Source organism: Sceloporus undulatus, chromosome 3, assembly GCF_019175285.1.
Source record: "Sceloporus undulatus isolate JIND9_A2432 ecotype Alabama chromosome 3, SceUnd_v1.1, whole genome shotgun sequence".
Taxonomy (NCBI): domain Eukaryota; kingdom Metazoa; phylum Chordata; class Lepidosauria; order Squamata; family Phrynosomatidae; genus Sceloporus; species Sceloporus undulatus.
Genome location: NC_056524.1, coordinates 100355531 through 100379281, shown reverse-complemented (window position 1 = coordinate 100379281; position 23751 = coordinate 100355531). Strand labels below are relative to the sequence as shown.

General features: G+C 39.6%; 1 protein-coding gene across 1 annotated transcript in view; it reads left to right on the top strand.

Annotated features, from left to right (window-relative positions):
- Nucleotides 1-23751, top strand: part of MGAT4A (alpha-1,3-mannosyl-glycoprotein 4-beta-N-acetylglucosaminyltransferase A) — an 81385-nt gene that overhangs the window by 23943 nt on the left and 33691 nt on the right. The window contains exons 3-5 of the mRNA XM_042460580.1: nucleotides 16782-16949; nucleotides 19881-20021; nucleotides 22712-22845. Coding sequence (XP_042316514.1) covers nucleotides 16782-16949; nucleotides 19881-20021; nucleotides 22712-22845 — 443 coding nt within the window. The remainder of the gene's footprint in view (nucleotides 1-16781; nucleotides 16950-19880; nucleotides 20022-22711; nucleotides 22846-23751) is intronic.

Here is a 23751-nt window from a genome sequence, read left to right as displayed (position 1 = left end):
TTCTAAGGTGGTAATAAGATGGATCTCTTCCAGTAAGTTGTTCCATAGTTTAGAGGCCACGGCTGTAAATGCTTTATGGGAAGTTGTAATTAGTCTAGTTTTCATATATTCCAATAATTTCTTCCCTGATGTTTTGAGAGTCTGGGGTAGATTGTGTAGGGAGAGGTGTTCCCTTAATTAACTTGGGCCCAAGCCATGTTTTAAAGGTAATGATGAAAACCTTGTATTGTGCCCAGAAGCTGATTGGCATCCAGTGAAGAGATTTTAATATTGGAGTAATATGATCTGATCTTGATGTTCCCATGACCAGCCTGGCTGCAGCATTTTGGATGAATTGAAGCTTCCGAACTTGGTACAAAGGTAGCCCCATGTAGAGCGCATTACAGAAGTCTAAACAAGAGGGAACATGTACCACTGCTTCAAGGTCCCTCTGGGCCAAGTAGGGGCGCAGTTGGCATATCAATCGAAGTTGGTACCAAGCACTCCTGGCCATCGCCTCCACCTGAGATGACAACTCAGGGGCACTCCCAAACTGCGAACTTTATCCTTTAGGGGAAGTGTGACCTCGTCCAGGACTGGTTGGCAAATCGTCATGCCTGGATCAGGGGTGCCTATCGCAGACACCTCTGTTTTCTCTGGATTCAGCTTGAGTTTGTTTTCCCTCATCCAGCCCATTACCGACTCAAGACAGCCTTCAACTGATTTCTGATGATCCTATGTCACGGCTGTCATAGGGTTTCCTTGGCAAGATTTGTTCAGAGAGCAGGTTACCTTTGCCTTCTTCTGAGGCCGAGAGAGTGTGACTAAGGTCACCCAGTGGGTTTCTGTGGCTGAATGAGGATTCGAACCCTGTCTTAGTCCAATGCTAAAGCACTACCCCACACTGTTTAGGTTAAGGTTAAGATTACCAGTATATTATTCACAACTAGAGAAAAAAATAAGATGCACTTATAAATAAACCTTATTCACTAGGAAATAAATCCTTAATGCTGAACAGCTGTAAACAACTAATCTTTCTATCCAGATCATAGACTTAATTATCCTTATTGTTTGAAACCAATGCACAGACTGAGAAGCATATGCTTGCCTGAGCTGACCTCCATGTGGGTCTGCTGATGAGTTGCTGCTGCTGTTGTTTTTAAAAAATGAATCTTATGTCTCATCCCGCTCTTGTCCGAACTCCTAGTGCAGAATTGGCAAGAAAAGCTCTGAGTGTTAACAACATAGTAAATGGATGCAATTTGATGCTTGAAGTAGACATCAGTAAATTAATTAACATTTTCTCATTGTTTTAAGCCTATATTCCTTTATTTTGTTTTGTCCTTCCTTTCTCCTGCCTTTACACTATGCACTGGCTTAACTCAGTTATAGCCTTGTATTTCTGGTTTTGGAGAGGAATGAATGGGTTAGACCAAACAATTACCTGCAGCAAGTTACTTGCAGGAGTCATAACAAGGATGTAACAGAATTAAATTTTAAAACAGACATAACAAGTGGGGATTACTGTATGTACTTTAAGTCAACCTCATATATAAATCAAGGTCAGGTTTTGAGGCCAAAATTATGGAGTTTGATATGATCCGTGGATAAGTGGAGGGTAAAACCTGGGGGAGTATATACAGTGAGTTACTCTAGAGCAGTGGTTCCCAAACTTTGGTTCTCCATGGGTTTTGGACTTCAACTCCCAGAAGCCCCAGTCAGCTTGGCCAACAGTCAGGAATTCTGGGGGCTGAAGTCCAGAACATCTGGAGGGCCGAGGTTTAGGAATCACTGTTTCTAGAGACATAATGAATAATGGCTGGAATCTTGTATCAGCTGCATAATTAAGTATACTTAATGAAACAACCTCTCCTGGCTGACCACCCCCAAACCAACAAGGCGTTTGGACACAGGGGCAGGCCAACAGAGATTACTTAGGGGCTTAATCGACCACCACTTTCCTTGCTAGATTGGGGCTGTGGCAACTACAAAAAGCAGCTTCTTTTTGCGTTGTGGAAACGGTGCCCTAGCCATGGGGGTGGCGGTGGTTTTTTGCTGCTTCTTTGGCATGCCGTGTGTAAACGCTGCACCGAAGACCCGGTGTGATGCCACTCATTGTCTGGTCAGGCAGGTGGGAGTCAGGATGGGTGATGGACAGTCGCCATGTCCCCACTCTGCCCCCACGTCGGCTCTTTATGCTGGTCTGTAGAGGGCCTTAGTGAAGTTATACTGTACTTAGCTATAAATAGCTGATACAGGATTCCAGCCATTGTTTGCTAGTTATTTTTCAACATTATTGTGAAAGAGTTTTTAAGGCTTTTTAGAAACATTGTGACATTGATTCTTTTAAAGCTTTATGCCGTTCTGTTATCAGTCCTACTTTTTTAAAAAAAAGTAATATAGAAAAAGTAACAAGCAACACAATAAATGAGTGAGTTATTTTTCAACGAGAATGATCTTCTAGACACCAACTGTTTATGGAGACAAATTATTCATTAAAAAACACTTTTGAAAGTCTGAAAGGTTTTGTTTGATAATGGCTAAATTATGCAGTATGCTGGAGGCTCCCATGTCAGCAGAATTGGGAATCCACTCTGGGTTTTAGTCCAGATTTTGAAGAGATTGAACCTATTTTGGGAATAGTGTTTCTCATGCTGGACAGGTCTGAAATTTGAACTAATATCTCAAGAGGATTCACTGCCATGAAAGGCACCAGCTACACTGCTGAGTGCATAGTGTGTATTTAACGGCTTCATTTTTTTTCTTTTATTACTGGTTTGGGTGAAGGAGTTGGCGGGGTTGGACAACTTGGTGAGGAAGCAGAGGTTTATGCTTTCCTTCTTTGACTGCAGTCAAAATGAAAGACCACTCCTCAACACGTAGAGCCAAGGGAAAGGTTTTGCATTTCAGGAACTCTAGTATACCTTTGTTTTCCCCAAAGTCAAATTTGAGCTCTCATATAACTTTCCAAGGCATATTATACTGCACTCTTGTTATATTTTTCATATGCATTGGTGTGAGTCCATAGCACCTGCATCTTTCAAGTGTAATATGAAACACAGGCCTTATTACTGTTTGGTGATGAATGTGGGAGTAGATTGACACTTGATAGGTTATTTCATGGTCAGGAAGAAATTGCCAAACTGTGGAAAGCTTTGATAGTTTTATTAAAGGAATAACAATGGGTTTCTACTGGTGCGGAGACGAAGGGAGAGAAATTAAATCTTTTCCAGATAACATTGAGAGTGTTGGGGCTCTTCACTGATAATTCACTTCAGAAGTTCCCAGTTTAATTAAACCTGCAAAATAAAATCTAGTGAGCATTGATACCAGAATCCTACTGTCTGTTCAGAGTATCTCTATTGTAGTCCCTTACAATACGACAAAGATAGATCTTTCTTTTCTTTTATATTTTTATATCGCATGCAGTCCTTTATATGTGTGTTCAGAAGTAATTCCCCCTAGGTTTATTTGGTTTACTCTCAAGTGTTTGTGTTACCCATGCTGGTTTCATATAAATTTTGGGCCATTTTCAAGGTCTACCCACTCCACGTCAGTCAGACCTTTGATCTGGTGGCCGGCTTCTCTGCTCAAACCCAGGTTGCGGAGCAGATTTGCCTCACTGCCCAACACCCCATTTCACTTCCCGGAGGAAGACTACATCTTGGTAAGTATACCATTAGCAAAGCCTGAACATCTTTTCCACATTTCCAACCTTTCCTCCTGAGCCTTGAATGTGTGTATGTGTGTGCATTGTGTGTGTGTTTCCCCTTTTTTCAATAAAGTAGACTTTTAGTTATTATAACCTGTCTCAGCTTCGGTTATTGGGAGGCCCTGGTCTATCGGTATACACCTAGGGAGAGCGATCTCGGAGGGCTCTTGTGGCCGGCCCCCTCTTGCAATATTTGAGCTAATAACAACATAATAAAATTCCCCTAAGGACCCTTGGCTACAATTGTATAGGATTGCAACTAAAAAGTTTTTAATACCTTCTGAAATTTAAGAGGTTATCCCACCTATCATCCTTCCCCACCTTGGTTTTTTGAGAGCTGGGAAGTATTAACTTATAAGTAAGGTAACTACTTATAAGTGAGTTACCACTTTTTAAAAATTGGTAATAAGGACAGAATGAAGTTACATTTCAAAAGTTATAAAATGAGAGGGAATGACTCATAACAACTTTTTGCAATAAGAGTGTCACATTGTAGTTGCTTTTTGAGTTACTTTTAAGACACATTTTTAAAGGCATTGTCATGCCATTGGTTACATAGCGAATCACTTTTTAATGAAGAGAGAAGCAACTTTTCTGCATCTCCCTGACTGATACTGAGTTGTTGTTGTTTTTTGTAGACAAGTACTCAAAACATAGAAATATATCATTGATGTCACAGACTTTAGTTCCACAGACAAAAAGTATTCACTTTTCAAGGTATTTGCCTTGCCTTGCTCTAGAAATATCTTAAGTACAGTTTTTAAAACTTTGGAGTCATGTGGACAATTGTATCTTATTGTACGATGTGCTGCTACAGGCTGTGTTATCATTTGTGTTCCACATACAGCAGACATTTTTGTGAAAGATTTTCCAGATCTTAGGAGATGCTTGATTTTGGATCTATTTTTTGACCATTTTGCCCTGGCTGCTATCTGAGACTTTGATTCCTGCTTTCATTCTACTTCACTTCTTCCTTAGAAATATTCTTGCTAGTGTGAGAGTGGCAGAATTAAGGGTCAACCCAGTTGTTAGTTCAAACTAGAGTAGACCCATTGAATGAATGGAATTTGTTAAATCAACTCTATTCTAGTTGGGATTAGCAATAATATTCATCCTTTATAGCGCAATTTGGTGTATGTGTACTCCTAAGTAAGTGCTATGAGAATGCAGCCATATTCTTCTACAATAATATGCTCATAAACTACTGTAGCCAGTTATGGCATCCCTAAATTCTCATTGCTTTCTGCTGTATCTCAAACAGGACTGAAATGTCTTTGGGAAACAAGTGGTATTTCTCTACACAGAAGACTGTGTCAAGAAAAATGGTCAAAATGAAGGCTGTGTCTAAGACTTTTTAAAGTCATCAGTTCATCAGCGTACCCTTCAACTGTCTCAATTAATCCTCTATCACCCCATTTTTTCAGCTACTTTAAAAATGTCCCAGGTTTGCTCTCCTCCTCCACTTTCCTGTTATCCTCAGCTTACTTCTGTTGCTGCAAACTGAGTTCAAAGTGCACAAGTAGTTTGCAGTTAATTAACTCAGCAGAGGGGAGGAGAGAAGGGAGCTGAATCTTGCCCTTCCCAGTAGGCTCAGGCAAAGCAAACTGTTGCACCCTCTTCTAGATTGTGTGTTCTTCCCCATTAATAACATTTGCCATCTTAAACACGTTCTGACGTTATCTGGGCACATGTGTCTTGATTTTCATTTTACACATGTTGGAGGGTATATTTCAGATTAATTTTGTTCATCATGTATGCGATTGGTTACTCTGTGCAAAATTATAGATAATGTGGCTACCAGGAATCTTTATGCAAAAAAAAAAATTGTGCTTTTTGCACAAAACTTCCATTATATCCAGTCTCTGCCTGCCTGTCTGCCTGCATATCTCTCTCTCTCTCTCTCTCTCTCTCTCTCTCTCACACACACACACACACACACACACCTATCTTATGTGTATTTCTGTACTGAATAATTTCCTGAATTTCTTCAGGATATGTGAGCACTGAGTGAGAACTGTAAGAAAGATTATTTTGTAGCCAGGAGGAAAGTGTGGAAATTATTCGTGGTTGCATGTGAGAATGAAATAGCTGAATCTTTACATTCCTCTGTCCAGCTCATACTCAGAAGCAAAAATCCCAGCAAAGGGCATCTGTGTTTAGTGATAACTGCAGTTACAGGTCTAAAGTGGAAGGGAATCTGGCATGCTTCCTATTTCAGACACTGATTTCTTAACTTGGCACAGTGATACCACCCTTTTTTGATGTAAGGTGTTGCTGGTGGAGACTGCTTGCTATATCTGAAAAAGTGAAGAAATGGTGCTATCTCTGGAATATGCATGTTGAATTTTCTGCTGGTGGAAAATGCTATGAAATAAAACCCCACTGAAGGTTGTAGGCTCAGAGTTACTTTTCTCATCATGTGAAATGCCAAGCCAGTTCATATATTTACATTTAATTCCTGAAGAGCTGGGGATTACCCAATAATAACTGGCTTTCATATGCTCTTGTGCAATTCCTTGAGACAAAACCATCTGCTCTTTCAGTGCTGCGTTGTGTCTGCCCTAGGTTCCCGAGTGTGTGTGTGTGTGTTTGTGTTCAAGTCCATATGCATGATGGCGGTGGTGATCTGATAATGCAGTCAACTCCTTTTTAATGGTTTCTGTGACAACATTAAATAAAACATTATTGTTTGTAGCAGAAGTAGCATTACTTTCAAATGTATGTACAGTTTTTCCGAGAAGAAAAGGACCTAGTCCTTGAGTTATTTTGTCTGTTTTGTGAAACATCATGTGAGCATAAACAATGTTAAAATAATAAAATATTTTGCTAGTTGTCGCAAAGCTTTTCTTTGTCATCTACACATAACTTCCCTGCCTTCCTTTTTTATAACAATATTAAATATAGGTTGATAATGCTTAGAGTTTAAAAAAATCCATTTCTACTTCCTAGTCTTAAATGTCAGGGGAATAAATAATGCTTTTAAGTAACAAACTGAATGCCAAAATTGGTTTTAACATGTTGATGGCTTTGTTGGCTTCCCTCCCCGCTTCTAATGCTTACAAAGATCCCTGAAAAGCTAAAGGCAAGGTTTATGGGAGAGAAAAGAGGTTTGTGTAATCTCTGTTTTCCTCCTTCCAATGGAGAAAAGGGTCTTAATAACTGCTGGCTGAAAGTACCAAGCAAGAAAACAAAATTTCAGACTGAGCTGGAACATGTACCACTATATGGGGGTTTGGATCACATACATTCTTAAGCAGTCAGATAATGAATTAACTATTTTGATTCTGGGAAGGATTATTGACATACAGCACTCTGTTTCGATGGGTCCAAAGTATTATTTTATCCTATTATTTAGGAAGGTGGTGTGGGAGACCTTTAATTCAGCTTTTCCTAATCTAGTGCTCTTCAGATCTGTCAGACTGCAAATACTATCCATCACATGTAGCAAGTAGCATGATGGTTGAGGATGATGGGAGTTCAAGGTCAACACAATTATAGAGAAGACTAATAAGAGAATGGTGGCTTTACTTCTCAAAACTGGTTGCCTAAGAGTGCATATCATAGAATCGTAGAGTTGGAAGAGACCACTAGGGCCATCCAGTCCAACCCCCTGCCATGCAGGAAATCCAAATCAATGCATCCCTGACAGATGGCCATCCAGCCTCTGTTTAAAGACCTCCAAGGAAGGAGACTCTATCACCCTCCGAGGGAGTGCATTCCATTGTCGAACAGCCCTAACTGTCAGGAAGTTCCTCCTAATGTTCAGGTGGAATCTCTTTTCCTGTAGCTTGCATCCATTGTTCCGGGTCCTGTTCTCTGGAGCAGCAGAAAACAAGCTTGCTCCCTCTTCAACATGACATCCTTTCAAATATTTAAACAGGGCTATCATATCTCCTCTTAACCTTCTTTTCTCCAGGCTAAACATCCCCAGCTCCCTAAGTCGTTCCTCATAGGGCATGGTTTCCAGACCCTTCACCATTTTTGTCGCCCTCCTTTGGACACGCTCCAGTTTCTCAATGACCTTTCTGAATTGTGGTGCCCAGAACTGGACACAATATTCTAGGTGGGGCCTGACCAGAGCAGAATACAGTGGCACTATTACTTCTCTTGATCTAGACACTATACTTCTATTGATGCAGCCTAAAATAGCATTGGCCTTTTTAGCTGCCGCATCACACTGTTCACTCATGTTCAACTTGTGGTCTACTTGGACTCCTAGATCCCTTTCACACGTAGTTTCATTCAGCCAGGTGTCACCCATCCTATATCTGTGCATTTTATTTTTCCGCCCTAAGTGCAATACCTTACATTTCTCCGTGTTGAATTTCATTTTGTTAGCTTTGGCCCAGCTTTCTAGTCTATTCAGGTCATTTTGAATCTTGATCCTGTCCTCTGGGGTATTAGCTATTCCCCCTAATTTGGTGTCATCTGCAAATTTGATAAGTATGCTCCCAATTCTGTCATCCAGGTCATTGATAAAGATGTTGAACAGCACCGGGCCCAGGACAGAGCCCTGTGGGACCCCACTGGTCACTTCTCTCCAGGATGAAAAGGAGCCATTGTTGAGCACCCTTTGGGTTCGGCCGGTCAACCAATTACAGATCCATGTAACAGTTCCTTTGTCTAGCCCACATTTTACAAGCTTGTTTGCAAGAATGTCATGGGGAACCTTGTCAAAGGCCTTACTGAAATCAAGATATACTACATCCACAGCATTCCCTTCATCTACCAAGCTGGTAATTTTATCAAAGAAAGAGATTAGGTTTGTCTGGCATGACTTGTTTTTCTGAAACCCATGTTGACTTTTTGTGATTATGGCATTGCCTTCTAGATGTTCACAGACTCTCTGTTTAATGATCTGCTCCAGAATCTTTCCTAGTACTGATGTCAGACTAACTGGACGATAATTGTTGGGATCCTCTTTTTTCCCCTTTTTGAAGATGGGGACAATGTTTGCCCTCCGCCAGTCTGCTGGGATTTCTCCTGTTTTCCAGGAGTTTTCAAATATGATTGCCAATGGCTCCGATATTACATTTGCCAGTTCTTTTAATACCCTTGGATGTAGTTCATCTGGTCCTGGAGACTTAAATTCATTTAGATTAACAAGGTATTCCTCTACTATCTCTTTACATATTCTGTGCTGAAATTCCCCTATTCTGTCCTCTACATATAGATGTACTCTTTAAAAAAAAAGATTAGAAAAAGAAAACTGCAGATAACAGTGTTTTCAATCAAAGCAGGAATGGAGATTATGCAGGTGTTGTTGGAGTGCAGAACTCATCTGCCCTAGTTAGCATAGCCAAGAATGATGGAAGTTTCAACCTAACAACATATGGAGGATCAGTAAGTAAAGGGATCTTGTAGCACCTGTAGACTAACTGAAAGAAAGAAGCTTGGTAACATGAGCATACGTACACTTGAGTCTTCTTCCTCATTGAAGACTGCATGGTTTCCATCTTGGGGGCTGTGTGTGAACTGTGTTCCTCCATGCCTTTGCCCCCCCCTCCAAATGAGCCCTGTGTCATGACACATACATGCCTATGTATTGAGTACTTATTTTCTCATTGATTTTGGTCCTCTTCCACACATCTGTTAAAGTTTTTGACCTTTGTAAAGCATAATTTTAAAGAGCTTGTAACTCTCCAAACCTAATTGCTCACTTGCACATTATACAAAGAAATCAGTCTAATCTCTAAACTCTTATCCCAGTCTTAATATAGTACTTCTTCCTCTTTTTCCCCTTACATTTTTGAATCTACCTCCTCCATCCTTTCTCTTTCTGAATGTCACAGTTACATATCCATTTTACAGTTGTACATGGGTGTGCATTTTAATTGTACAGTATGCTGTTTTGGGAGTCCTTGTTGGCTGAGAAGCTGGTGAGTATGTATATGTGCATATGTAATAATTCTAATACTCAAAGTGTCCACTTTGATTGAAAGTACAGACTGCGACTCCAGACGTTTCTGGTAACAGCCCCTGAATATGTCCAATAGGTGGCAAATCTGGAACGTGTTGGACTTTTAAAGAAATAAACGTTTTTGAACCATCACACAGCATGTAGGACTTTGTCTCCTTATATTCTTCTATGAATGTAGAAACACAACATTCTGTCTTCCTCTTTCTAGCAGCATCAGGGCAAGGTTTCTATTGGATCAATATTAGGGAAGGTTTATGGTTTAAAGGCTAAAGGTAAAATGGATATGTAACCTTTAATGCTCAACCTCAAGATTAGGCAAGGTTCTCTAATATTTTGTTTCAAAACATTTCAACGAATAATCTCCCAGTATAAATCACTCATTTTTGTACTATTCTTTGTCCTTTTTATTGCTTTTGTTTACTTCAATCAATTGTTAGGGAAAACTCTGTCACAGAATGACAGAGTTGATTTTTTTTGTACAATCTAAGCAAAAAGGCCCTTGGCCTTCAAAAATAAGATCATGTTATTCTTGGCTATGGCGAAGAGAGGGGATTCTTTCTATGTGGAATCTGTGGAATCCAGTGATTTCCTATGTTCCTTAATTTTTGAACAAAATAAAGCAACTCTCTCCACTCTGTGCTCTTACCATTCTGGTTATCAGTAATGTATTATTATTATTATTATTATTAGTATTATTTGATGCGTATTTAGATAGCGCTGTAGGATTTGCACAGCGATGTACATACAAACAATAAAATAGATAAGAGTAAACCTGCCCATGGCGTACAATCTAAGAGTACTTACAGTTGTGGATTTCTTTGTTTCAGGTTTTTTTGTTTTTGTTTTTGTTTTGGTTTTTTGCTATTTTATTATCTTGCATTTCTTTAACTGAATCTGAATACTGTGTCTAGTGTCCATCCTGCTGACTGAACTTGGATCTCTTGGATCCAGCCCAATTCTGCCCAAAGGGGCCTTAACCCAGTCTAAAAAGACTAAATGTTTGCCACAGTTTCCTTTATATATAATCTCTTACACATGCAGCACACACCTGCCTTTTGTTCTAATTTCATCCACTATTGCTAACTGTACAGGACCTTTTTTACAGTTTAAATAATCACAACTCTCTGCATCCAATCATGCTATAATTTCTTAACTGCAGAGCACAACCTGCAGTGCACTGCCCTTTATTTTTAACTGCAACCGTGAATATGCTATTTCACAGGAATCCAAAGCTGTGATTGCTTATAACAGCCCTGTGTTCTTAGAAACCTTTTAGGGCCTCCAATGGGGATAAGCATATGCAGTCACTATATAGTTTTAGTATTTTTACCTGTGGCTCTGATGCCTTTATCACATGGCATTTATGGTATTTTTATGGTGAAGCAATCAAAATTCTGAACCCTTAACAATGATGTGTCTTTTGGTGCTTAAGATTAAGCCTTAATTTTACTTTTAAACTTTAGGAAATGGAGGTTGTCTCCACAGACTTGAATGGACGGGGGGCACAGGTTTTGAAAGCATTTATATTTGGACAGTATAAGGCCTGTCGCTTCATCTGTTTGTACCACATCCCAGGACTTTCCCAAGAGTTCCTTAATTCTTGGAAGTGGATTTTGAGTTAGTTTAAGAAATTAGAGAGGGTAGCTAGAAGCTGTCCCCATCAAAGCATTGCTTCAGATACAACCCAAAATATTTTCCTAGAGTTTTTTTTCTTTACTCTTAAGACTGAGTCTGATTGAAGATCTCATAGCCATGCACATATTTCTAGTGTTTTCTTCTTTTCGTACCTTTTTTCTTTTCTTTTCTTTTTCTTTTCCTTTTTACAGTGTAGCCTGATGAAGTTTTGGGATGCTTGGATGTTTCCACATGTTTGTGGCATTATGGTTGGTCCTAATGATCACTTGGGTGAGAAGAGAGAGAAGGAAGGCATTAATAATTCCAACACTGGAGTGACTGATGCTTGCTCTAGTTCAAACATTCTGGTTTCCCAATGGAAGATAAAAACCTCTCTGCACTATCATTCCTAGGATACTAAGATGCAGGGTTATAGCCCAAAAACTAATTCCATGTTCTTGATAAATGAGAGGAATGGGGCTAATTCCTGCTGATTCAATTAATTTTAGGCCTACTCTTCACTGGGATAGTAAACTGTGCATGGACTCCAGCACTTCAGACTGTGGTTGGGGCTTGCGTGACTCAGTGACCCTCAATAGGATGCCAGAGGGTAAGGGAGGGGAATAAAGCAAGGAATAAGGTCTTTATTCCTGTCATCTGTTTTTTATGACTAGAGATTTCTTCTATGATCAGGTATTTGGTCATGCAACTCTCTTTCTACCTGTGATCTGAAGTTATATAACATAGGCAGAAATTGACCACTATAATAAGGTTGGGCAATGTGAGCTGTGTCTCTCAGAACTCCCCAGAAGCCACCTCAGACTCTCAAAAAACCTTTTTAATATTTTGGGATGATTTTTTACCCCCAAACTGGCCCAAATCATCCATAATCACCTAGAAATGCAGTTGTTTGGTTCTCCTAGCCTCCCCCAACCTCCCCAACCCCAAAAATAGAGGGTAAATGTCCCCAAATTGGCCAAGGTGGCAGTTAGAAGTAACATCAAGTCACTTTGGGCATGCCAAACTCCTTGGTGTGGCCTGCTGCCCCTGCTTCTGCACAGTTGCCCAGCCCTGTCCTAAAATAACTTAGCTTAAGCACCGTGTGTGTAAAAATGTCCTTGACCACATAAATATATTTCCCAATGTCACAAAATGTGTATGTATATATCCAACCCACAACCACCCTCTCCCCCTGAAAACACAGAGTTCACAGGGTGAAGCTAGAGTTTACACATCTGTTTTTAACCTCAGTCAAGTGTCGCCTACGTTACTAACCAGAACGTTATTTCCTCATTTGGCTTATACTTTTTGTTATTGCTGTTGCTCTGAGGGCATAAGTTGGATATTTGCCCAGCACTTGTAGTGCTCTATACAGCTCTCAGACACTCAACCACTGAATTACAGACTGCATCTATTATCCTTAGGCTATGATGCCAAATTAGGACAATTTGAAAAAGGGGAAAAATCACTCAAGCTTTCTACACACTCAATCTTTCTAAGGACAGTAGCCCACACTGTCACTCTGTGACAGAAGAAAATTCTGTTTACAGAAGGAGATGTTCATTCATAACCTGATAAAATTGGGTGTTGCCCACAATCTCCAGGAAAAAAATGGAAAGGCATAGTTTCTTCTGCAAATGTACATCTCATACGAATTCAGATTTCATCTAATGCACTCGGGACTTATGTCTCTCTCCTAAGTGGACATGCACGATTCTCTTCTCCCACTTTATCCTTGAATTGGGTTGAATGGGAGTGAGGGACTGGCTATCCCAGCTCAAGTGAACTTAATGGCTGAACTTTGTTACCTGTAACTAGTTACTTTGGGTGGTGATGAAGGTGTGACAAAGTTACATTTAAAAAGCAGTGTGATAAATAAATGCAAAGTTACTTTACTGGTATAATGAATAACAGTTTCTAGTTACTTTAAACTGCTGAAATATATTTGTATTCTATTCCCCACTCCTTAGATAATAGGGATTCCCTACATGCAAACTCTCCTCTCTCTCTCTCTCTCTTTCCCTCATTCAAACTAATCGTGTGACTTAGGTTACTCCCTTTTTGGACTAACAGTAATTATTCTTCTTATCCTGAACTATTCACTAGTTAGATTAAGGTAATCCTAATATTTGTTTTCTTTCTTCACAAAAAGTAGCAAAGTAGTGGGAAAACAATATCAAGCTGTGGAAAAGGAGTGAGTAGTGCAACACACAATATTACATGTTGGGGTTTTTTTTAGTTGTTAGTTTTCATCATATCATCATGAGTAAGAGAAACAGGATTAATTTTAAACATTGTAATGAGTAATGGGACTTTCCTTTGAAAAGTAACTTTCACAAGCTGTGTTTCACTCATAGCCCCACTGGATCTGACTCACTTTTACAAATGCAAATGGTCTTATAGGGTTAACAATAGATCTAGCCCAATGGTTATAGTGAATGGTTTTTATCTCACATCCCGTTTCCAAACAGCTCTACCTGGGATAATTCTTGTTATCAGATTTCACCGGACATATTTCCACTACACTATTATAGCACTATTATTCCACTTTGTTATGGCTGCCTCCTGTAGAATCCTGGCTTTTGTAGTTTAGAGTGGGGCATTTAGAATTCTAAATGGACACACAGTATACAGAAAACCTGCCCATACGGACAGACACCTACACAAGAACTCCAACCATCTCCCAGGACAAAAAAGTAGCATAATAAAAACACTGGTAGATCGGGCAAAACGGATCTGTGAACCCCATTTCCTGGAAGAGGAATTGAAGCACCTAGACTGGGCACTACAGGCTAATGGTTACTCCAGCTCAGACATCAGAAGGGCTGCCAGACCCAGAAAAAACCCATAGAAGTGAAGACAACCACCCACTCAAAGGGAAGGCATTTTTACCATACATCAAAGGAGTCACAGACAGAATAAAGAAACTGGTGAGGAAACACAACCTCCGAATTGTCTATAGACCAAGCAGGAAAATCCAGCAAATACTCAGGTCAGCAAAGAACAGGAAAGACCCTCTCATGGCCAAAGGAGTTTACTGCATACTGTGCAGCTGCGGACAAGTCTACATAGGGACCACCCAACGCAGTGTTCAAACATGAATGAAGGAACATGAGAGACACTGAAGACTGGGCCAGCCAGAAAAATCAACAGTAGCAGAACACATTATAAACTATCCTGGGCATAAAAAGCTGTTTGAAAACACTGAAATTCTGAACCATGCCAACAACTGTCAGGTCAGGATGCACAGGGAAGCTATTGAAATCCACAAACACCTATACCACTTCAACAGGAAAGAGGAAATCCTGAAAGTAAACAAAATTTGGCTACCAGTCCTGAAAAACACCAAAATCAAGACCCAGCAAGTGCAAATGAAAACTGCTCAGGGTGGGTGGATGGGTGGGTTTCCCAGCAGACAACAGATCACTCATTAAGTAGACACCCTGAGGCCTTGCCATTCAGCAACAGGCAAACATAGAAATTAATATGTAAATCACTTCTTCTCAACCAATGTATATACCCCAGTCACTTCCATGCCAGCATTTTCTGAAGATGCCAGCCACAGATGCAGGTGAAACATCATGAATAAACTCTTCCAGAACATGGCCACATAGCCTGAAAAACTACATTAAGTTGTCTAAGCTGGAAGAAAATAAACAGGAAATGTATTGTTTCAGGCTGGAACTCTCTCCCATCATTTGTTTAGGATTTGGTTCACCATGACAAATGAAAGAAGGAGGTACTCCTTATGTGACTAATAATGCAAAAGCCTGGTTGGTTAATGCAGAATAATACATTTCAAGTCAATCAATCTTTAATATTTCAATCTATGACCAGTACTATAAAAAAGAAACTGTGGTACAAGGTTATTATAAAAACAAATGAGCAAAATATTAAAATAAGAATAGGACAGATAACACATCTAAATGGGGGAAGGTTCTGGCTTGTACACAGGGTTGTCTAATTTATGCACTTGCACAAAATATAGCAACACTAAAAGTAATTGATGATATTCATCAGAAAGGAGGAAGACATAAATCTCAGGCCTATATTTTTCAGGTTTAAAAGGTTGTACATGAAATATGAGAATAAAACAGCTAAACTCATGACATATAAAATTGGTTGGTTATTAAATACTTGGATTTTTTTTTTTAAAAAAAAGCAGCTTTATTAGGTGCTTTATTAGAAGTCCATATAAAGTCACAGGAAAAATAAAAAAGAAATCAATGTTATATAAAATATAAATGTAAAGAGTATTAGTCACAAAAAATCCCAGAAATGAATACCAAACAAAACTAAAGTCTTTGTGAAACAACCATTCAATGTAAAGCTATCTGTATACTTGGGAAAATGAGTGTAGCCAATGGTTAGAGAGGCAGGCCAGCTCCATCAGGCCTAGCCCAAAGTAAGATGAAGAACCCTCCCTCCAGCGCATCTGCCATGGCCAGTGCCCCAGAGGGAGAGCAAACAAATGAACTTGATTCCTTCCCCACCACCATTCCCTTATCCATTTGTGCCATGTCTTTTTAGAGGGCAGGGAACTGTCTACAAAAGTGTGGGGTATAAATATTCTATGGCGCGTTCCCAACAGGCCCTATGGGGTGCTGTTGTTACGCACAAGAGGCAGTGCTTCCTGACGTGCCTTGCCCCTTGCACCTAACGAGGGCGTCAAAATGGCAGTGCCCTATACAGATGGGCACCGCCATTTTGACGTGACGGACGCTTAGTGTCCGCACGTCTCAGTGCCCTTGTGATGCCGCAAGGGCGCCATTGGCACCTTGCAACATCACAAGGGCGCTGCAAGAAGAAGCTGCTTTTTGCTGCGCGAAGGAGCCACGCGGTTTGTCCACTGCGCCTCCTTCGCGCAGCAAACAAGGGTGCCAGCAGACCGCCCTTTTGGGCGGTCTGTAAAGCACCTAAATTAGCTTACAGTTGTAAACCACTTAGACACTGTTAGTTTAGTATGAAGCGGTATATAAATCAAGTTGTTTTCTTAAAAAATAAATAAATAAGACTGCTAAGCCTTATGTACCCCAAATCTGTGTTGTTATCTTAAGAAAGTAGATATTGTGAAACAAATAACATATTAAACTTATGTTTTCTTCCTTGTAGAACTATGATCTTCCCAGATGCATAAAAAAGTAATCAAGAATCAACTGGAATAGTCTAAGCATGCAATATTAACCTTTATCTTGACAAGATATCATTATTCTTTCTCATAATGCTTCCTACAGCGAAATGTCTTTCAGTTTTTTTCCAATCAGCAAAGTTTTATCTATTGAGGAAGTTATACAGTAGTAATTTTCCATTACTCCGTTTTAGATGTTGCCCGTTTCTGACATTTCCTTCATTTGGTTAAAAAAATGTTCTGCAGGAGAAGCAGCATGATGAAATTGAATTTAATAGTGAGTGCCAGTTGACTGTGTTCCAAGGGGGAAAAACAGAGAGCTTTAAAAATCTTTTTTGCAGATGAAAGTTGGAATTCATCTTTTTAGGCTATGAGAAGCTGCTGTTTTGTTTTTAAAAGAGAGTAACCTGAGTTATTTTCATTTCTAGAAAAGCTGATCGCTTATCAAAGGGAATTTCATGCTTTGAAGGAACGTCTTCGGATAGCTGAGCACCGAACCCTGCAGCGTTCCTCTGAATTAAATACCATCTTGGAGCAGTTCAGACGAGCAGTTGCGGAAACGAATGGCAGCAAGGATGCATTGAGCAGTGTTTCAGGTACAAGCAGATCTTTTGGACATTCAAAAGGATCATGTTGTGGTCATTTCAACTCTCTTTTTAAAAACATTTATAAATATTTGGTAGACAGGTCTAACCAAAACTATGAGCTTGTTAAAATAAAGGAAGCTTCCATGTTTTGAGGAGTTTACCATTTTGTGCTGCTGGTGGTGGTTCTTTACCTTGCAGTGGGCCTCCTGAAAGGCTCTGGGTGGTGTGGTAATTCACAGTTTCTTTAAAAAGAGAAGGAAGTTTGGGCTACCTCAAGTTGTAAGGACTCCCCTGATCCCTAAGGGCTTTCAGGGTTCCTCATCTCCTTGAAATACAGGGGCCTTCCCTTACGCGGGGGCTCCATTCCAGATCCCCTGCGTAAGGAGAATTCCATGTATGCTTGCGCCTCATTGGAAACTTACACTGAAGCCGCGTATAGTGCGGGTGCACTGTAGTCTAGATGTGAAGCTGGTAAGGGTCCAATTTGGTTTGATTTTGTCTCTGTTATAACTTCCACAGGCTGAAGAAGCAGCAGCTCACTTAGCAGAACTGGAGGGTGAATTATTTTAGTTCTATAGCACAGATGAAGTTTTTAAAATATTTTACAAGCAGTTGTAAAATTTGATGTTGTTAAAACATACTTTATTTTTTGCTCCCTTCATATGTGATTGACCACAGAGTGGAAGAAATTAGTTACAAATAATACAGTGGGCCCTTGGTATCCCCTGGGGTTTGGTTACAGCCCCCCCCCCCCCCGTGAATACCAAAATCCACAGATGTTCAGTCCCATTAAATACAATGGATAGTAAAATGGAGTCCCTTATATAAAATGGCTAAATCAAGTTTTGTTTTTGGAATTTATATACAGTTAGTCCTTGGTATCCATGGGGGATCCATTCCAGAATCCCCCACCCCCAGATACCAAAATCCGTGGAGGCTCAAGTCACGTTGACCCCAATGGTAGTGTGTGCATGTGGCTGAGCCGCCACTGGGGAAAAAAAGGAGTGCACCACATGCATGCACCACCATTGGGAACAACTGGCTTGCCATCCGAGGATGCTGAAATCCATGGGTGGCAAGTGTGCAGATACCAAGGTACCACTGTATTTTACAAAAATATTTGCAAGCTGTGGATGCTTGAATGTGTGGATATGGAATTCATAGATATGGAGAGCTGACTGTATACTATTATAGAAAGGGATCTTGCAGCACCTTTAAGACTAACTTTGCATGGTAGACTCCGGCCTTTTGTGCCATACTGGTGCCAATTCTAGGGTTAGGGACTATGCAGCAACCGCACGGTGCCTAACCCTAGCATGGTGTGGCGGCGTAACAATGACAGTGCCCTGTGTAAATGGGCACCGCCATTGTTATGTAAGTGCCGTACGGCTTCTGCATGTTGGTGCGCGGCGTCCCTGTGGAGGAAACATGGCCACCGATAGGGCACCATTTCTCTGTGGTCTGTCCCGGGCCTGTGTGAAAGAAGTTGTAGCATAAGCTTTCGGTGCCTTGGTGTAATTTCTCAGATGCAAGTAGACCAAGTCTACAAAAGCTTATGCTACAACCTCTTTCACACTGTTAGTCTAAAAAATGATGCAAGATCCCTTTGCATACCAATATTCCAGACTAACATAGCTATGGCACGTTATAGACGGGCCCCTTGAGGCGCCATCATTACGCGTGAGGGGCGGCGCTTCCTGACGCGCCTTGCCCCTCGCGCGTAATGAGTGTGTCAAAATGGCGGCGCCCTATACAGATGGGCGCCGCCATTTTGACGTCGCGGACTCGCAGCGTCTGGACGTCGCGCACTGGAAGTGGCGCTGCGAGTGCGCGCCTCACGCTTTGCGGCACCTCTTCCGGGGCCTAGGAAGAAGCACCATTTTGGCGCTTCTTTGTTGCTGCGCCCGGGAACCGCGCGGTTTGGCTGCTGCGGTTCCTGGACACAGCAACCGGCAGCGGCGCGAGACCGCCCGTTTTGGGCAGTCTGTAACGTGCCTATGTCGCTAAATAAATACACATAGTATTCTGAACTGAAAAACAAAATTATTATAGTTTATTATAATTTTTCTTCCCCACCCCTTCTCCTCTGTAATGAAGGGTAAATGAGATTACATTTCAAAATTAACACTGTTTCTAATGGCTTATCCAGACTAGGCAAAAGATTTGGGGTCTGGTGGAAGTTGTACATGTAGGTATCAGGTTTGGTTTTTTGTTTTAAAATATCCATCCCATGCATCTCTTGTCTCAGTCTATCTTCTTATGGATTTCTGAGATGAGCTGTGACTTTTTAAAAGTCAGGGCAGAAGGTATTTTTCCTCTCTTCCAGGACTTGCCAGTGTTGAATGGGTATGTGGCTTTGCCACGAGCATGACTGGATGTGAGGGTAGGAAAAACTGCTACAAGGTGTACAGCACAGTAACAGAATAGCCCCACATTTTATGGAACTATGCATCAGTCCTAACTCAATTGTTAGTGAGAACAAAAAGATTTATCTCCCTTTTGATGTAGCAATGTTTTCTTGTTACTCTTTCCTACTCACTTTTAATGGGATTTTTTTTAACAGAAGCACTTTACCGTAAGTTTTATGACATTCTCTTTATTTGTCTTAAAGGGGTTTCTCTTGAAAAGTGACAACACAATAGCTGTGTAAAAATATAATAAGATACTTCTTTTAAAAAATGACTGTTCGGTGTTTTGAAATTAATGATATATCAAACACCTTTTAAATAAACGTGTTAGCTGACCTGCAAATGTATAAAATGCAGGAGCCATTTCTAGTAGAACCATTACAGTATTTCCTGTTTTTATGACACGCTAATTAGAAAGTTTAAGAGTTTTTATGTTCTGTACCACATAAGTACAGTATGGGGAAAATGCCACTAATCCTTACATTTTGGATTAGACTATTGGATGAATAGTATATCTATTGTATGTTTTCAGATGAAACATTAAAATTGTTAAAGGAGCTAACAAGCAGAAAATCTCTTCAAGTGCCAAATATATATTACCACTTGCCTCATTTACTGAAGAATGAAGGAAGCCTTCGACCTTCAGTGCAGGTTGGCCTTGGACGAACAGGAGGTAAACTTCCTAGATGTGTATGACTGATGTATTCTAAGATTTGTGTGAAAATGTGTGGTTAACTCAGTATGACTTCTGGCAAACAGAAGATTAAAGGAATCTTATTTTCTTTGTTGGACATCTCTTAGAATTCAGATTGAATCCAAGATGAAAGAAGTTTGTCTTCAATCTTTTGTCTTATTGTCTCATGTGGATCCTTCACTTTTGATGTTAAGGTATAATGGAAACCACTAATCTGAAACAGCATGTCTCTTCTTAAAAATGAAGTTTTAAAAAATAACTATACACTGAATTCTTACAAGCGCATAAATTGGTTTCCATGTTGGGCAGATTCATAGAACATGAAATATAAACTGGAACCAAGTTGTTGGTTACTTTTTGCTGCACAAATTCTCCAAATAAACTATCACGCTCAACTGGATCTTGTGGGACCCACCCTATGGAGTTCTTTTGCTCATACAATGAAGACTGTTATCTATCTTTTCCTCAATGCCAACTTCCCTGAGGTTTTTTTTTAGGTTACATTTTAGATGAATCTTCCCCAGCCCCTAGCCAGTTTAGACAAGGCCAGGGTTTCTAATAGTCCTGGGTCATTTGTTATGGTATTAAAAATATGTAGTGTACTTCAGTACTTCTCAAGCTGTCTGATGTGGTGGACAGCAGTTATTATTTCCCCAGTGTGCCAGGTTCTGTTCCCCTATTTGTGCCCCTTGGCTACACTTGTTTTTTTTTCTTCCTGAAAACTCACCAGACACTGATACCCAGTGGCTCATGGGTCAGCACTAGTCCAGAAACTGCCACTTTGAGTAATACTGATGAATTTTCCTTCCTATAGTGAATGTGTTTCCTGCTTTGAATTTATATCCAGGAAAATGTAGTATATAATGTAGAAGTAGTATACAACTCAGGGGAATTGAGAGAGGGAGAGAGAGAGAATATTAGGCCTCAGTCAAGGTAAGTGTGTCATATATTCTCTGTTCTGTGTTGGGTTTTTAAAACAGTTTTCTGCATATGGTGCTTCTGAATTGTCAGTGCTGTGGAATAGATTAATAGGATCCAGTAAGAAAGATACCCCTTGAATGATGCTTACTAGAATCCTGAATGTCTGCAAGGCATTATTTTCTCCTCTGTTTTGTTGTTCTCTTTGTATTGCTAATTCTTCCCTTTGAGCCAAAAGTTTTCATAATCATAATCATAATCCATCTTCTTTTTGCTTGCTCACTTGACTTTTTAAAAACAGAGTAATTAGTTATGGTGAGTTTTTTTTTACATTTTGTAGGCTTTATACTGTTTTAATTTGTATTGTGCATGAATAGCACATGATCAGGCATTATGATTCATATGTTAGTATGTATGCATGCAAAGGGTTTTGAACTAAGAGTGGTTTGACAAGCAAAAGGTGTACAGGCTTTACTTATGCTTCCTGGCAAAATCATTATTATAAAATCTATCCATATTAAATTCTTATGGAGTGCATTAGGTGAGATATAGAGAGATGGATCTGAGTGTCTACTGACCCTCTAGCTGAGTGGAAATTTGGAACTGAAACAGCAGATTGAAACACCATTTCGTGAATTACACATTGTTATTTTATGGACTTTTGGGGATACTGTATATTTGAACAGATAAACCTGCATTCTGGAAATCAAAGTTTAGAAAGAAAAAAAAGTGATTGAGCAGCTCTAGGCAACTAGTTTCTTTCCATTTTATGATGGATTTTCACAGGTGTTATACAGTGCTTTCTCTGTGCAACATGAGTCCTATACCTTTCATACTCCTGGTTTCTTACCTAGAGGTTGGAAGTATTACTTTGACTACAGTTCCCAGAATCCACTAACATTATTGCCATTTTGCCAGGAGATTCTGGAATCTATAAAGGTGACTTTTCTCACCAATGGTTGATAGGTGTGAAAGCTGATTGTTGTTACAAGGAGAGACAGTTTTCAAGATCAGGGACTGAAGAAGGAACAGAGGTGTGAGCACTTTTTAAAATCCTTTTTTGTGTATCTACTTTTATTAGAAATTTACATAATATAATAGTAAATTATCCTTTATCCCACCTCGCACGTCATAGACAACACCCCATGGTTCAAAGTGTGATTGGATAATTGCTATCAAAGACAAACAATAGCATCAGATAGTAATCAATATCTAAAGAGTGCTCATCATGATAGCTTCCAGGATAGTGTGTGGTTCAACAGCAAGCCATTCCTAGAATTTGTACTTGACACATATGTTTTCAATGGATTCCATATAGTCTCAAAAGTGTCTTCAGCTATTTTGCCTCTGATAAGATGATCATTTTGCTTGCTTGCTTGCTTATTTATTTATTTCATTTTAAAAGGGATTCTTCATGTAAATCTGAATGAAAGTTCTATCCGAAAAAAATTATCAATACAACTTCATCAATACAGTTTATCAATATAGCTTCATCAATCAACTATATCAATACAGTTCATGATAATGATAATTTACATAAACAGTCCCTTTCTCAATCGTTCCATTTTCCTTTTGTTCTGTTATTATAACTTGTAGTTTTTCAGTTGCTTTACCTTACCAGTCTAAGGAGCAACAACAACCAAAAACCCAACCCCATGGAACTTGTCAAAAACGTGTTACATATATTTCTCAGCACTGCATTACATAATTTTCCTGTTCAAGTAATTCAAGTGAATTTCTCTTTATTTCAGTTTCTATAGTGATGGGAATTCCTACAGTAAAGAGAAAAGTAAAGTCTTACCTTACAGAAACACTTCACTCACTGATTGATAAGCTTTCACCAGAAGAGAAGCTAGATACAGTTATGATCGTCTTCATAGGAGAGGTAACCTAATTATATATTTTCTGATTGTTCACAATGTAGTTGAGAATAATCTGAGAATTTTTGAGTATTTCCTCTTCAATGTTTGTTTAATATATTTTAAATGACTTTACTGTTTATTAATGTGCTTATTCAATTCAACTTTGAAAAGATCATGAAAGTAGCTAGACATTAAACTGAAAACGAGTCATGTATTTCTTTTTTTCGTAACTTTTCATCACACCCTGTTTTTGTTTGGTAAGTAGACTGCTGGGAGGTATCCTCTCAGATTCAAAAGGTTAATCCATTTAAAATCAGATTTATCAGTTCAGAAAGGTTTTGGAGCTCTTCCTAAAACTAATCTGTGGAATTTGCAGTACAAGTCAGACCTGTCTGGAGTTAGTTAAAGACCCACAGGCAGGGAGTGGCTGGTTCTGTAGAAAGCCAACTCTGGTGGCAGCAATAACATTCCTGTTGTCATCTTCTTTATTTCATGTTCACCTTGCTTCCCCACCCCAATAGAAGACCTACCTAGATTAGCTACCAACATAGATTAAAACAAAATACAGTTTAAAAACTCAATCATGATCGTTTTCATCATAGTCATCATAAAAAAATAGAAAACAAATTAGCTGTGCTACTAAAGCCAGCATTAATTTAATACATTTTAAAATCTTCTAAAATGCAATAATGGTAACAAATGTACAGCACTCCTAATTAAAGGACACTTGTAAGCAGGTTTGCCTGCTGATAGAAGGAGATCAGATATGGGGCAAACCTAGCTGTCACCCAGCATGGGAGCAGTCATAGAGAGACGCTTCTCCTGGGTCCTATCATGCCAAGTAAAGGACCTGAAGGCCAAGGATTTCAAGATTTAGGCAGGCTCATATAGAATGATAACTATCTTTCAGATAATCTAGACACAAACTG